Raw genomic sequence first — 15,124 nt, forward strand, 5'->3', positions numbered from 1 at the left:
ATCTCTAGTTGAAAATCTTGACATTTCAGTATAATGTACTGTCTTTTTCTAACTTTTGTTTTAGGATCATTTCCGGACTTCAAGAACGCCTAGGAAGTGGCTAATAATAATAATAATAATAATAATAATAATAATAATAATAATAATAATAATAATAATAATAATAATAATAATAATAATAATAATAATAATAATAATAATAACAACGCTTCCTTTGCAGAGTGCCAACAGTCGGTGGCCGGGTTTTCCTCTATATAAGAAAAAAGTACAAGCATTCATCTGTGCAAGAGATTCGCACTATAGTTGCTTCCCGCGTTCTTGTCATGAGTACTTTTTTGCTGCTAATGCAAATACTATGCATATTAAAATTAAAAGTTTGTCATCCTTTCCTAAAAAATTGCGTTTCGCTGAGCAGTGATGCCGAAATCTTTCTTGGAATTTGCCAGGAAGTTCAAGTTTTTGACCGAAAACCAGAGACTGGAACATTTTTCTGTATGGGAAAGCCGCCTACCTAAAATAAGCTAGGGGTGCTTGACGTAACGTAAATGAGCGATCGTAATTGGATGGGAGCATCTATGCGAGTTCTTGTTGTTGTTGTTCTTGTTGTTGTTGTTGTTGTTGTTGTCCTCTGTGCATGGCTCATACCCAATGCAGGGGATTGGCCGAGTAGAGGGGGAATTTTGCTAATATTACCTTAAGGAGGTCGTTCGTAGGAGCTATTATTGACTAATCTAATGAATTGATGCTTCAATTACTGGTAATTAAATATTTAACTCAGGCAGCATTTAGATAGATATTCTTTTAGACTGTCGAATGAATTCCTCAATGGCGAAGAAAACATCCCTGTGGCTGTATCCCAGAGTGGTGGCCCCAAAAGAAAGTATAACCGGCTCTGATACTTCCAGGCCCAGCTATCGAAGAGGTGGTTCTATGATTCTTTTCCTCAATGTCGTGAACCGGCGACAGGATAAAAAGAAATGACCGATTGTTTCCTCCTGATTGCAGAAGAGGCACAGTGGGGAAATCGCTAAACCTGCTCTATGTAAGTAAAAATTGAGGGATCTAACGCGGCAACGAAATTTCGTCATGACTACTTCCATTATTCTTGACGTGGATAAATTGCTGCGCCAGGAAAATGAGAGGTGCTTATACTCTGGAGAAGCAGTCAATGCTGAGTCTGAGAAACTTTTTCTGTACGTTAGTGAGCGAAATCTTGCCATCGTGATATAAGCTGTTATCGAACACGAATAATCGGTGCCAAAAGCGACGCCTTTGCTAAAGGATCAGCCATTCCATTTAGCAACAAACCTTTGTGTCCTGGAACCCATATTAAGTGAATATATTGAAGATGAGCGGGAACTAGTACCTTAAAGAGCTTTAGTATGGGCGCTTTCACCAGATGCGGAAAGAGAAGAGCATACAGATAAAGAGTCGGTTAGAATTGCAACTACTCTAACTGAAAAAAGCCGGCAGATCCCACGCATTGTGGGAATCGATATAATGCGAAGCAGCCAACAAAGAGCTGCATACATCGTCTTGTATGTCGTTTAGCAAAATGCGTGTCATGGTTTTCATGGTAACTCCTATTATTTATGTTCGTCACACAGTAACGTCGCGCAGTACCAACTTCGCGGTAGATCAAGCTAGCGAAACGGCCGCCAGTGCCCCATGAGCGTGGCACGTAAGTCATGCTGTACATGACATGCGTGTCATGATTTTCATGTTAACTCGTGTTATTTATGCTCGTCACACAGTCACGTCGCAAGATACCAATTTTGGTGTATATCAAGCTAGCGAAACGGCCGCCAGCGCACCATGAGCGTCGCATGTAAATCATGCTGTACATGACATGCGTGTCATGATTTGCACGTTATGACTTGTCATTTATGTTCGTCATACAGTCATGTTACGCCATACCAACTTTGGTGTACATTCGGTTAACCAAGCGACCAGGAGAGCACAAAGTCGTAGGCGGCTAGATAGATAGATAGATAGATAGATAGATAGATAGATAGATAGATAGATAGATAGATAGATAGATAGATAGATAGATAGATAGATAGATAGATAGATAGATAGATAGATAGATAGATAGATAGATAGATAGATAGATAGATAGATGCGCTCAAAGTCGCAGAAGTTCGCTAAGAAATGCTTCGCATTTAATACTTAACTTGCGTAAAGCTAATATTATTGCCAAAAATTCCGCTAGAAAAATAGGAAGAAAATCAGGCACCCGTAATGAAAAAGACCAATCGAGTTCAGGGCAAAATATTCCTATGCCAGCTTTTCCCTCTGATTGCGATGCGTCCGTTGCAATGACAACATTCGTTGGTAGTGCACTTAGGTGTTCTTGTAACAGCCCATTTAAAATGCCATATGGTAGTAATTTCGCGTGGTTCGGACAAATATCATGGTAGACAATTACTGGAGAGTTATGTTGCATAGTCATAGGAAGAACATCACGAATTTGCACATTTAGTGAATCAAGTAGCGTTTGAACAAATATAATTTGCGGTCTGCGGAATCTGGGCCAATGCTCGGAAAAAAAATAAATCGCGATCAGAGATGAAAACTATTTGAGTATGGTTAGAAGGGGAATCGTACAACCTTAAGAAAGTTTGTACCGTAAGAATGTTAAAACGGCAAGGGGAGGCGTTCGCGCTTCCAGGTATAAAACAGCATTTGCAACCAGGGGCGTAGCCAGAAATTTTTTTCGGGGGGGGGGGGGGGGGGGTTCAACCATACTTTATGTATGTTCGTGCGTGCGTTTGTATGTGTGCGTGCCTATATACGCAAGCAAAACTGAAAAATTTCGGGGGGGGGGGTTTGAACCCCCCAACCCCCCCCTTGGCTACGCCCCTGTTTGCAACGTATTTTGGAAGGCCTAAGCACAGACGTAAAGCCTCTCGCTCCAAGACAACTAGTGGTCGAAGCTTGTATGCTGGTGCACCGGAGAAAAGAACAGCCGAATTCTAAAACAGGTCGGACTTACATTTTGTATACCATGCGAGTTTTCTTGGGTGGGACAGCGACGGCTGTGGGCCGAGCTTTCTTTTCTTCTTGGGTCTGTACTTTGTTGTAGTGGGTTGTAGAGGTTGTAGGAAGGGGGGGGGGGGGGGGTTTGAACTTTATTGATACCAAATTTGCGTGGTAAGGAGGCCCAGGCTGGACTGGGGGCTAGAATGGCATCCAGGGGCCCGCAACTCTAGCAGACCAGTTCCCCAGCCTGATGCGTTAGTGCTCATTAAAGGGACACTAAAGTGTAACAACGAATCGTCTTAGATTGACAAATTGTACTCCGAGAACTCTAATGTCGTTTATTTCACCATCATATTTTATTACCAGAGTAGAAAATCAAGGTCAAAGTTTCATTTTTAAATTTCGCGCTGAAATCTCCGCACGTCACGTCACGGACTTCAAAGCGTATTTTTCGTATTTTTTGGCTCAATGAAATTTCCCGAAATTTGATAGGTTGAGTCCATGGCCCCTTCAGAGGACAATGTGCGTCATTTTTACTGATTAGGAAAATACGTATGACCGCCGCCAAAATGTTTGACGACCCGGCTACTACAACTACTTACAACCTACAGTGCCTGTTGTAGCCGCTTGTAGCTTTACTCTGGTTTCGGTGGCCTCTTTCAGCCAGCTCCCTCACCTGAAGCATGAACGAGGTCATTAAAGGGACACTAATAAAGAGAAGAAATATTTTTCGCGTGTTAGTAAACTATAATTTAACAATACCTTAAGACACCACTCTCACCGGAAGAAGGCTCTTTGTAAGCGAGAAAACGCATGAAAATAAAACTGCGGGTAGCGACGCCACTTTGAAGTTTCTCACCAAGTGCTGGGTCTAGAGTGACCTAGAATTCTAGGTCACTCTAGTGACTCTAGCTCACTCTAGCTTGACTCTGGTTTCTGCGTGTTGTGCCACCTCGCGAAGAAAATCATGACGCCCTTTACAATCGTTAGCTTCTATCTCAAGAGATGGCGACACATGTCCTGCTTGGTGCGAGATTTTCTTTTTAGGCTGGCAACTTAAATCGCTTGGATAACCACGTGCTTCCGGTTGCGGAGTATTTTTCCCGCCAAGTTTCACAGCTGTTTACGGCGCGGTGCGGTGCTACGTTGGTGCGGTGTGTGGTGACGAGGTACTGCTTTGGTGGCCGGTGGTTCGGTGAACGATAACTAGCTCACCAACAAGAGTTGCAGTCGCCTCCTTCATGCGATGAGCGAATCCATATCGTCTTTAGTCCTTTCGGACATTCAGGCGGCATGCAGTACACTAGGAGGATGGGATGAAGGCAAATACTACAAGGAACCTGATTGCATAGGTACGCGGTACACTGCAAGATCTTGTGCATTTGCACTTTGTGTCTTCGCAAATACAGTTATTTTGATGCTTGGACTTTTTTGCTGCTACGTTCGCTCATCTGCTGTTGTTTTCATAGAAAGCCTGAAGGATCTCTTGAGGTATCTGAGGCGAGATGACGAGTCCCATGAGATCCGGCGCATCTTGGGCCGCATTCAAGTTCTTAAAACGGATCTCCTGCCCCTGCTCAAGTTTTATCCTGACGACGAAAGCCTGTTCGATGTCATCATAAGGTGCGAAAGGGTGCTTTGTCTGAGTGACGTCTACTTTTTGTGCTTATTACTGTGCACATTGAACGCAACAGAAAAATCGAAACTAAACGCGTTGGTGTGTCTGAAATTACTGTGAGGCCGCAGTTGCTACAAAAGCATACACAGGGCTAAAATATTGGCACGTTACTGAATGCAGCGCATGAGAAAGTACGCAGGCGAAATATTAGCATATCATGCGTTTTGCCTACTCTGTTTTATATACCTGTGCCCCATTTGAACTTCAGGATCGAGGTTTCCTTTAATTGATTTTATTGTTATCGAGAAGATTTATTCGGCACTGCCATGGGCGTCCGGAGGGGGGTGCAAGGGGGGGCAGCTGCCCCTCCCTGGAATTTCGGATAATATTAGGGGCGAAGCTCCTTAAGGCGGCACCCGTTCGTCCCTCGTAGTCGTAGTCGTAGTCCGTAACCATTCTTACGCTTTGACCTCCAAGGTGGTGCCGGTGGGAGATTTTTCCTGTGCGTTGTTGAACAATAAAAAATTCGCAGCGGTAGCTAAAAGCCGACTTCTTCTGTCTCTCATTCCCATTAGCAGCCATTCTTTACCTCCAAGGTAGTGCCTGGTGAGATTTCTCCTGTGCGTGATTAATCAATAACAATTTTGTTCAAAACGCTGTTGATTGATGAAATAAACAACGAAAGACGCCAGATGTTTTGTAAAAGCAAAACGGAAGAACGCCAGATGTTTCTAAAGCAAGAGGAAAAGACGCCAGCTGCTTAACGAAAGACGCCAGATGTTTTCTAAAGCAATGGTTTTCTAAACAATGAAAATTCACAGCGTACATGTAAAATTAAAGTGAGCTGCAAGTCGTCATAACTCATCGAACCTTTAGTATAACGCGCCCTATCTCACGTCGGTGATGATGTACGGGCCAGAATTCACGGAGATTCACGGTTTACCGATGGAACCTCCGCGCTTCGCCCACTCTCATCATCACCCGTGGATTGCTGTGATTTTTTTTTCTATGTGGGTAGCAATTGACTACACAGCGTGATTAGCACACTCAGGTCCCGGCCTTCTCTATTTCAACCATTTCTGCGTTGCCACTATTGATTAATCTTGCCGGTATTTCATGGCAGTAAGCTGTCCATGCTGGATCCCTCCCCCCCCCCCTTGACCCCCCTCAATAAGTTCGCGGACGCCCTTGGGCACTGCTACATATGGTAATGGCCAATTCGAAATAGTGCCTTCTCTCAGCTCGGCACTCAGTCAGCTGCGAACATGTAAAATGTGCACCGTAGTCGTATCGTTGGTAAATACTTATCACTTTCGACAGCCACATGCATGTAAGTACAGCTGAATATAAGGACAGATTCCTCGGTATAAGCTTTATGAATGAAGTACATAACACGTCGAGATGTTGATTAACTGTGCGGTCACATTTTGTCAGAAAAAGTTGGTGAAAAATGTCGTGGAAGCATTGTCGTTGTATTTTATGTTGTATTTTATGTTCTCGCTTTTGAAATGGTATTGCAAAGTGCGGCATACTCTTTTTGCAATTCACCGCGCCGTGGTGGTCATTTATTATTGTTCAGACTGAAGTTTGCATCTGCGTCACCACATATTTATGGAACATAGGAGCGAAAATGCCACTCATCTTGTAGCCAGTGTCCATATCCTGAAAATGAAGTGTGCAGTTTGTATGTTTATGTTTTATTGATACCCTGTGCCTCGATTATCAACTGTGTAGCTGAACAAAAAATTTTTTTTAGTCTCTGAATGTATTTGCAGTTGGGTGTTCTGTAGAGTTAGTACTCATGTGCACATCGACCCTGTATTTTAACACTGGCTCAAGTAAAAAGTTCATAAATAAGTACCTTCCTAAAGTGCCACTGGCAAAAAAAAACAAAAAAAACAAAAGGGCCACTGAACCTTAAACATAGTGTCTGTCACATGCCATCTCATGTTACTAGGTTGCTTGTTGACCTCACAAATCCGGCCATATTGCTGTACAAGGAAGAACTTCCAGTCGAGAAGTTTGCCAGGAACAACTACTTGGAGATTGTATCCCACCTTCAGTCGTACAAGCTGGCCTTTACTGATTCAAAAGTGTGGATTTCTATCACTAAAAAGCTTGAGGCTCTTCTGCACAAAGTATGTATGCTTTTCATAGTATCTTACCACAATGATTTAGTTCTGCTAGCATAATCTATGTCAACTTCAGGACGAAGGCCTCTCCCACTGATCTCCAATTTACCCGATCTTGTGCGGGCTGACTCCTGCTAGCACTGACTGATTAGCTAGTTAGTTATTTCTGTTGTTAAGTTCCATCAAGTTGCTGGTGACACCTAGGGTCCTGTCGCAGAGTAATGCTTTCCCATATGTTAATGCCATTTGTACTTTTTGTGCTTACTCATTGGCCAGACTGACAGGCGAACTGTCAGTCTGATTGTCATTCTAACAAAGGGCTAACAAAGGCACGGGGCTACTGCAACCTTAGTACTAAAAAAGATTTCACACAGGGCTGCGAGTAACCTGTAGAGTGGAAAGAGTGCAGAATGTGATCCTATGTTGTTTGCAACTGTCCAGTCTTTGCATAGTACTCCTGTTGACTTAATTTCTCTATTCATTTTCATGCAAAAGCACTTACAGCTTCTCACACATTTGCATGCTGAAATAATCACTTGAAATTTGGTCAGAGACGTGTATATAAAAGTACAGTACTTGCTTAAAAGAATACTTTTTGAGGGACTAGTTCATGAATAACTAACAGGACTTAAGAGCACAGAAAAAGAAACATGACACGAAAGAAAAAAAAAGGTAGATGTGGGACAGGTGCATATTGTACACTGGTCACCTCAAGTAAGGAATATGTGTGTGGCATACCTGTGTACTCACTGTTTGTGATTGGATTTACAGAGCTATTAGCCATGCTCTATAAGAGCTTGACTGGTTGGCTGCTGTTACCACTCATATCTACTGACTAACACTAGAGAAAGTATTGCAGAAGCTATGCATGGAAATAGGAAATTCCAATTTTCTTATTTCCTGATGCAAATTGTGCCTTATGACATGAGGATCAATGGGAAAGACAGCAAAAAAAGTTTAAAAGCTGACCAAAAACCAATCAATCAAGCTCAGGTTCTGAGTGATTGTTTCCACCAAATGTGTAGCTTAGCGCTATGAGAAACTACATGATCTTCATGTGTGCTAAAAATACAATTTTTGCAGTTTTGAACCATTAAGTATGTGTGACGGTTGTTTAGCTGATATACATACTCGAGGTATTGTAATAGATGCACCTTGGTAATAGGCCACTATGAAAGCATAAGTCAATACTTTTCTGTTTTTGTGCTTGTATTTGCTGCTGTGACTCACTCTTGAGTCGCTCACTCATGAGTCGACTCACTCAGACTCATATTGGGCCATGAATATGAGTCTGAGTGAGTCTGGCTGAGGAGAGTTGTAGTGAGTCTGAGTCCGAGTGAGCCCTAAGTGCAAAATATATTTCTTGAGTGAATCTGAGTGAGCTCCACCATTCATTGCCGACCTATGGTCCTATTTACTAATATTCAGCATCACTATCAGCCTTATATTGGCTTAGGTTTATACTCAAGTCTATTCACACATATCTCAACGCACTAGCGTTCATGCGCCACCTCACTATTTATGGATCAGAGGCGTGAGTTAGTAGGGGGGGGGGGTTGCCATGACCTCCCCCTGCAAACTCTTTCACGGGAAGTTCTTTAGAAAGACATCTCGTGTGAGTCTCGTATTTCATAAAAATGTCCTGACTGGATTGAAACTACTGATCAAATGGTGTATCATAGAGTACCGATTATGTGTGATATTGGCATTAAATAGCATTGACACCATGATCGAAAGAGCTAATTTTACGCTACCAGACTCGTGAGTCGACTCACTCAGACTCAGGTCAAGCCTTGAGTCTGAGTCAGAGTGAGTGTGGCTGTGTAATATGTTGGTAAGTTTGAGACCGAGTGAGTCCGTTTGAGAAAAGGTTTAGTGAGTCTGAGTCCGAGTGAGTCCGATTGAGAAAAATTTTGGTGAGTCTGAGTTCGAATTCAGCCCTCATAGCCAAATATGTTTCTTGAGTGAGTCTGAGTGAGCTCCAACTTTTTTACCGACCTATGTACACATCCAATCTTATTCTGGAAGAACACAGATCTTTTGTATATCATCGTGTCACAGCACATTGCAAAACATATTGAGGCTTGTACTAACCTGCCCACAACCTCTTTTTTTTTTTTTTGTAACCTAGGCATTGAATTGCGATCTAAAGGTTGTAATATTCCTGTCTTATCACAAAGCTCATCTTCATACACACCACGGAATCTTGGTGTTCTCTCTCCTAGAATTGGGAAACACGACAGGAGGAAGACAAGGACATGATTGAGCGCATCCTTGTCCTGGTTAGGAATGTCCTTCATGTGCCCGCCAACCCATCCGAAGAAAAGCGCACAGATGATGATGTAAACGTACACGACCAAGTTCTTTGGTATGTACTCCACTTCACATGCTTCTGTTTTTCTCCTAATATTGTAGATGATTCAATACAAATGAGAAATGTTGCATAACGGCAAAGTGACTAAATAGTTTTTTTTTTGTGTGTGTTATGAAAACATCTGCCATTTCATTGCTGAGGTGGCTTTATTTTAGTGAATGAAAGGCTGCTGTATTACTTTTTTTTGATGTGAACATGTTTTCATTTTCTTTTGTATTTTTATTTAAAAATACGAGGGTGGTCCTTCCACAGGTCTATTGTAAATTTCCAGTTCTCTTCCACAGGTCTATTGTAAATTTATTGTATAACTTCACAGTTAACCTCAAGTCAACACGAATGGCTCACTGAAGCTCTTTGATGCTGAGATTTCAAGTCCTGTGCATTGTAAATAACAAATTTCGGGTCATAAAGCACAAGAGAAGTGTTTATAGAACTGCTTGCAACTGCACAACGTCAAGCAAGAGAAAGTGCTGTTGCATTGTTTTCCATGTGCATTAAGTTGTAAGAATGACGTCCCCATCAACCTGACTACGCACCTGATGGAAAAAGGGTATATTCTATGACACAAACACGTACGAGCCTTCGGTATGTTGCTTGCAGCGTATGTTGCTTTTCGTTTTCCAACACTGTATAGCTTGTAGTTCCTATACATTTGAAGTTGTAGAGAGCACAGTTTATACCATTGGGGCTACCAAAAGTGGGCAAACAAAGGGTGCCCCTATAGTGAGTATTTCAACTAAGGGGACATGTCTTTTTAAAGGTACAGAATGTGTGTTTGAACCAAAGGACTAGTCGTAACATTGGCTTCAAGTATGGATGAAGACAAGTCCCTGTCATAATGTTGGCTGTAGGGACATCTTTTTTTGTTTCGCCAAATGAAACTGTTTTGTTTGAATGACAGAACTGAGGCCATTCAGACTTCGATCTGCAATTTTCAATGTTTGACCTATGTTGAACACCGGAAACATTGCATAAAAATTTTGCGTGAAGCATTTAGGAGCTGTGCTCGAGCCTGGCCATCGTCATTGCTTAGAAGAGGCAGCATACCACTTCTGGTTTAGCAAATTCACATTGGTTAATGAATCTGTTCTTTATGTCAGGGCTCTACGGTATGTATTCGTTACACATGTATTAGTGAGGAACCTGTTAAATTTATGTATAACTGTATATAACTACATATATGCAGTGATTCCATTGCTGCACCAAAGTGTGCCAAATTGAATTTACTGCGCCATTCTGATAAAATTGATGTGAATTGTGCCAAACGATGCCAGAGTCTCGGGTTTGACAGTGTCTGCCACTGGCAGTCGCACTGCCGGCGCATCAAGGACATGTGCATCTTGATCTTGGCGGCACCAAACTCACAGTCATGGACTAAGGTTTATTCCGCAGACGAAAAAGAACTTGCGCATGCGTCCGGTTAAGCCACGATGGCATGGACGGTGTCGATGCGGCTTCTGTTGTGCAAGTCAGCTCAACGGCAAAAAGTGTTCTCCACAGAGGCTCGTGACGTCTAGGCGAATCGGTGGCGATCAAGTGTGGTGGTGATTCATTGGCTGACATCGACTGTCCCAGACAATTTCGCTGGTAGCTTGTTTCAAGCACTCCATAGCATATAATTCAGGCAATATTCAATAATCAATCAAAAGTATCAATACAATTGACTGTAAAGAAAAAGAGGCTGCCTTTCACCTTTGGAGAATGCATAAGAAGGGACTGTGTGAATTTTTAGCTTAAGAGAGCAAATTTTTGGGCAAGCACTGAGGCACGGGTTCAGCAACGGCTGTGCGAAGGGGCATTTGCTCCCTCCCTTCCTCCAAGCGACATCAGGAACCTGTACTTAAAGGGACACTAAAGGCAAATAAAAATTTATGTCTAGAGTGAAAGGTCAGTGTTTGTGAATGTCTAAAATGTCAATATTATCAATAGCAGTGCTCTAGTAATCGTGAAATTAAGGTAAATGTAGGACACTATATGCACCACCAGTGGGACGTTTTGGAATGAGCTCGATGACGTCAAGAGTCCCGAGTACAAATTACCACTAGTATTCAAGCTACTTATGATAAAAAAAAGAACATTCTGAGCATTGCAAGACGTAATAAAATGCTGCTTGTGCGTTTCTGTTTGATTCATGGAAAAAAGAACTTGATGCTATGCTGGAGAACGGCGCAGGTTGTGCAAAAGTTCTATTTTCGAAGGGCTGCGCACCGTTCGCGTGGTCGTGTCTCAGGGGTAGTTTCGCTGTCGCATACTGCTGCATGTGCCTTGCACGCTCATCAGTGTTGCCAACCAATTTTTGGAAAGTACCCTACGTCACAGTCTAAATTATCCTACTTTACCCTACACAATACTTTTTATTACCCCGCATCTTACCTTACGTCTAAAAATAGTGCAGTGTAATAATAAGAAAGTATGGACTCTACTTCACCCTATGACATGCAGAATCTAGGTGGCGCTCAAGTTAGTGGCGACCTTGGTGGTTTTAAAGTTAGTTTTGAAGAGAGACTACAGAACATGAAAGGCAGCAGATAGAAAGAGATGGCGCCCCGGTATTTGTATGGGAAGAGCGTTGACTCAAAGTTGAAAAAAAGAAAAGAGCTGAGAGACTCATCAGCAAGTGTACGGCTGGCACTTTCAGTGACATGGTAACAAAGAGCAATAAGTGAAACATCATAGAGGCGAAAATATGTGCAAGGTTTCTGGAACGCTATTTCAACAATAAACGTCGACTTGACATTTGCCTTTAGTGTCCCTCTAAAGCACCACCAGTGCCTCTAACCCCCAGCCGCAATGCAAGACGGTCTCTCCCCACCTACCCCCCCCCTATGGAAAAGTACTGCCGACGCCCATGCATTGAGGCACTGTTGTACGCCACGGCTTTTGTCTGTCGCTTCTCTTGATTTAAGGTGCTATATTTCATTAACATCAAGATTATAGGTTTCTGTCAGTAGCCCTGTACTTTAATGACCACATAGTTGTATTTAGTGTTATTTCATAATGTGCAACTTCACTGTCCAATATTCTGTTTATTTGCTTGTGTAAAAAAAAAGACTTGAAGAGGTTTTTCCACAATAGCCAACTGCATCACTTCCTTATTTCTGCATTATATATAAGAGCCCCATGAAAAATCACATGGTCCATTATGCATTCACCTAAGACGACTCGGAGGCGAAAGCCATCTTCTTTTACTTCTCAGTCGGTGTGTTGATCCTGCCTTGCCACCCACTGAAAGCTTACCTCTCCTAAAGTGGTTTTGCACTGCCTCCAGGATTGGAGGCATTGCAAGCTATCTGCACCACTTTCTTCTTTTTCTTCTGAGTCGATGTACTGATCTTCCCACGCCCTTCTCGGAAAGTTTTCTGCACTTAATGTGGTTTTGCACTCCCTCCAAGATCGGAGGCATTGCAAGCTTTCTGCATCTCAGCTTGTTTTAGCGCTGCCTTCGGGAATCGGCCCACGTTTGACCAAGGGACGAAGTCATGTGATGGCGTCATCATGTGATGTCACGTGATGTTACGTCAGGATGACATCATATGGTAACGTCATAATGTGATGATGATTTCTTGCATCACTCGTGTTGGCGCCGACACTGGTCAATTTTCCCATTTCGTGAGGCATCTAAGCTTTCGCCTTAATAATTATTCTAGTGTCTGAATGTAAGCATTGTTTCTCCAATGTGAAATCAGCTGTTCCAGGGCGCTCCCAGACGCAAAATTACCTGCCCCAAAGTGCTCCAAAATGGAAATTTTTACTGCTCCAAAGTGCTCCAAAATGAAAACTTTGCGGCTCCAGAAATTGCTCCAAAGCAGAAATGCTCGGTCGCATCACTGCATATGTTATATGTAACTTATGTGAACAGTAAAAGCTCGTTAATTTGGATTTCACTGGACCGTAAAAATTGTCCAAATTAACCGAATACCAAATTATCGAAAGTATCAAGAAAGCAATAAACAAGTGTCTATTACATCAATGCATTTTCATTTTCTTAATGAATATGTAAATTCAATTCTTATTTTGCATAAGAGCAGCGTAAAATCCGCAATATTCGTCATTCGTGACTTTGTTCACGGTGTGATCGTGTCTCAAGACCCCCGTCTCTTAAGCTGAAACATGCTCGGAACCCATCCCTTTTACGTATTGTCCACCACCAACAATACTGTGCATGTGACGATAATTTTTTCGACCGGAAAAATGGCCAGCAACTGACCTTTCATCCATCGCAACATAGCAAGCGAGTTTTATGCCTGCATGCGAACCTGTGGCTGAAGCTCTTCTTCAACAGCTTCAACCATGCTTGAGTTTTGCGACATTGCGCATGCAATTCCTGAAGACAAAACGAAGCTAGTGAGTGCCGCATCCGCTGTGGATGAAACCGTGGTTGCCGAAGACACGATCATCGCGTCCACGCACAGTTATGAAGGCATGCATGTGTCCTACGTCCAGACTCGATACAAAACCGCTGAGCACCGCATCCCCTGCTGAATAAACTGGCTCGTTAATCTAATGCACAATCATGGATGACGACTGCACAGTTCTGAAGGCGCATGGCAAAAACTAAAGTAATGCTTGTCGCAGCTTTGACCCCAGTCGCTATCGACGCGATCATAAACAGAGTCCATGCAGTTCGTGTGCACAGAGTAAAATCGAAAACGAGACAAGTTTGCTGCAGTCGCTGAAGCCTTGGTCATCAACAGTGTGATTGTGGTAAGACTGTGGATGGTGACCATGCCTGCAGCTGTTTCGGTGTTCGCGAACACCGTTTTCACTCCTTTGCATCGCACATTTGTGGTGCTTCGAGCTTAGTGTGCTCCGAGGATCGTCCAAATAGACTGGGTTCCAGTCAAATATGACCGAATTAACTAGAGTTTGATTCTTTTAAACAATACATATGCTTGCTGGGACCGGAGAACACGTCCGCGCTATCCGATTTTCTGAATTAACGGGGGTCGAATTAATGAGCTTTTACTGTAATACGTAATTCAATGGTTGTGGGTTAGGGCCCCAACGATCGCAAAGGTGTTTTTCTGTCTACTTTAATTCATTTAGTTTATGTCATAATTGCTGCACTACAGCTAAAAAACAACAAATATTGTCCCCTACACTTTTCTTGGCTTAATTGTCTTTTGGATTCATTAGGCTGTGTCTAGCAAAGAAACGAGCCCCTTGAACAATTCACCTTCTCTCATTCTTTTATATAACTCTCTTATACAGAGATAGGGATGTGTCAGAATCGAGGTTGAACATCCAGGTTTCATTTGCTTTCTAGGGCAATGCATCTTGCACATCTTGAAGATTTGTTACTCTATGTCACCAGCAGTGATGATGAAACGGACTACTGCTTTCATTGTTTGGAAATTTTGTCCTTGATGCTGCGAGAACAGGTAAGCCATCTTCGAAGGCTTGGGTTTGTGGTGAAGCTGCTAGCCATGCTGTTAAAGTTGAATGTAATGTGGCAGCTACAGATAAAAAGTCTTGAGTGCCAATGGCGGCTATTGTGTCACTGTCTGTCTTGATGACATGCAGTCCACCAGCCTCTCTTCGATATGTGTTTGCTTGTGCATATGCGAGCTTTGAGGAGCAGTTGCCATTTGCTTCATGTACTAAACACCTGACTCTTCCATCACAAGTACTGTGAAAACCGAGCCATGATTACTGTTGCCCTGAACACAAAGAAACATCAGACATGCTCACTTGAAAGTTGTTTTTAAATGCTGCTGCATACAATATGCATGCAAGCAAAATATACGGAGTAGTTATTCAAAAAGACTAGGATTGTAAACGTAAAAAAAATAATATTAATAAAAAAAGATGAGATACTTGAGTTGGATCGGTGCAACTTTAAGAAATAAGATGTCGTAATAACAGTGGCTCTGGGGCCATAGCGATTTGCTGCTTGCACTATAAAATGGCTGGTTCAGTTTTCATAAATGGTAGCCGCATTCTGACATAAGTGGAATGCAAGAGCACTTGTTTACTTAAATTTAAACGGATATCAATCTGTCTGAAGCAGTTTTCTCC

General features: G+C 42.5%; 1 protein-coding gene across 5 annotated transcripts in view; it reads left to right on the top strand.

Annotated features, from left to right (window-relative positions):
• Positions 1-4,114: 4,114 nt before the first annotated feature.
• LOC119393729 (protein timeless homolog) overlaps positions 4,115-15,124 on the top strand; it is a 528,180-nt gene continuing 517,170 nt past the window's right edge. For all 5 annotated transcript variants that reach the window (XM_049416331.1, XM_049416330.1, XM_049416329.1 and 2 more), the window contains exons 1-5: positions 4,115-4,334; positions 4,452-4,605; positions 6,558-6,738; positions 8,958-9,100; positions 14,373-14,487. In XM_049416331.1, coding sequence (XP_049272288.1) covers positions 4,229-4,334; positions 4,452-4,605; positions 6,558-6,738; positions 8,958-9,100; positions 14,373-14,487 — 699 coding nt within the window. In that variant the 5' untranslated portion in view covers positions 4,115-4,228. The remainder of the gene's footprint in view (positions 4,335-4,451; positions 4,606-6,557; positions 6,739-8,957; positions 9,101-14,372; positions 14,488-15,124) is intronic.

This window comes from Rhipicephalus sanguineus, chromosome 5 (genome assembly GCF_013339695.2).
Source record: "Rhipicephalus sanguineus isolate Rsan-2018 chromosome 5, BIME_Rsan_1.4, whole genome shotgun sequence".
NCBI lineage: Eukaryota > Metazoa > Arthropoda > Arachnida > Ixodida > Ixodidae > Rhipicephalus > Rhipicephalus sanguineus.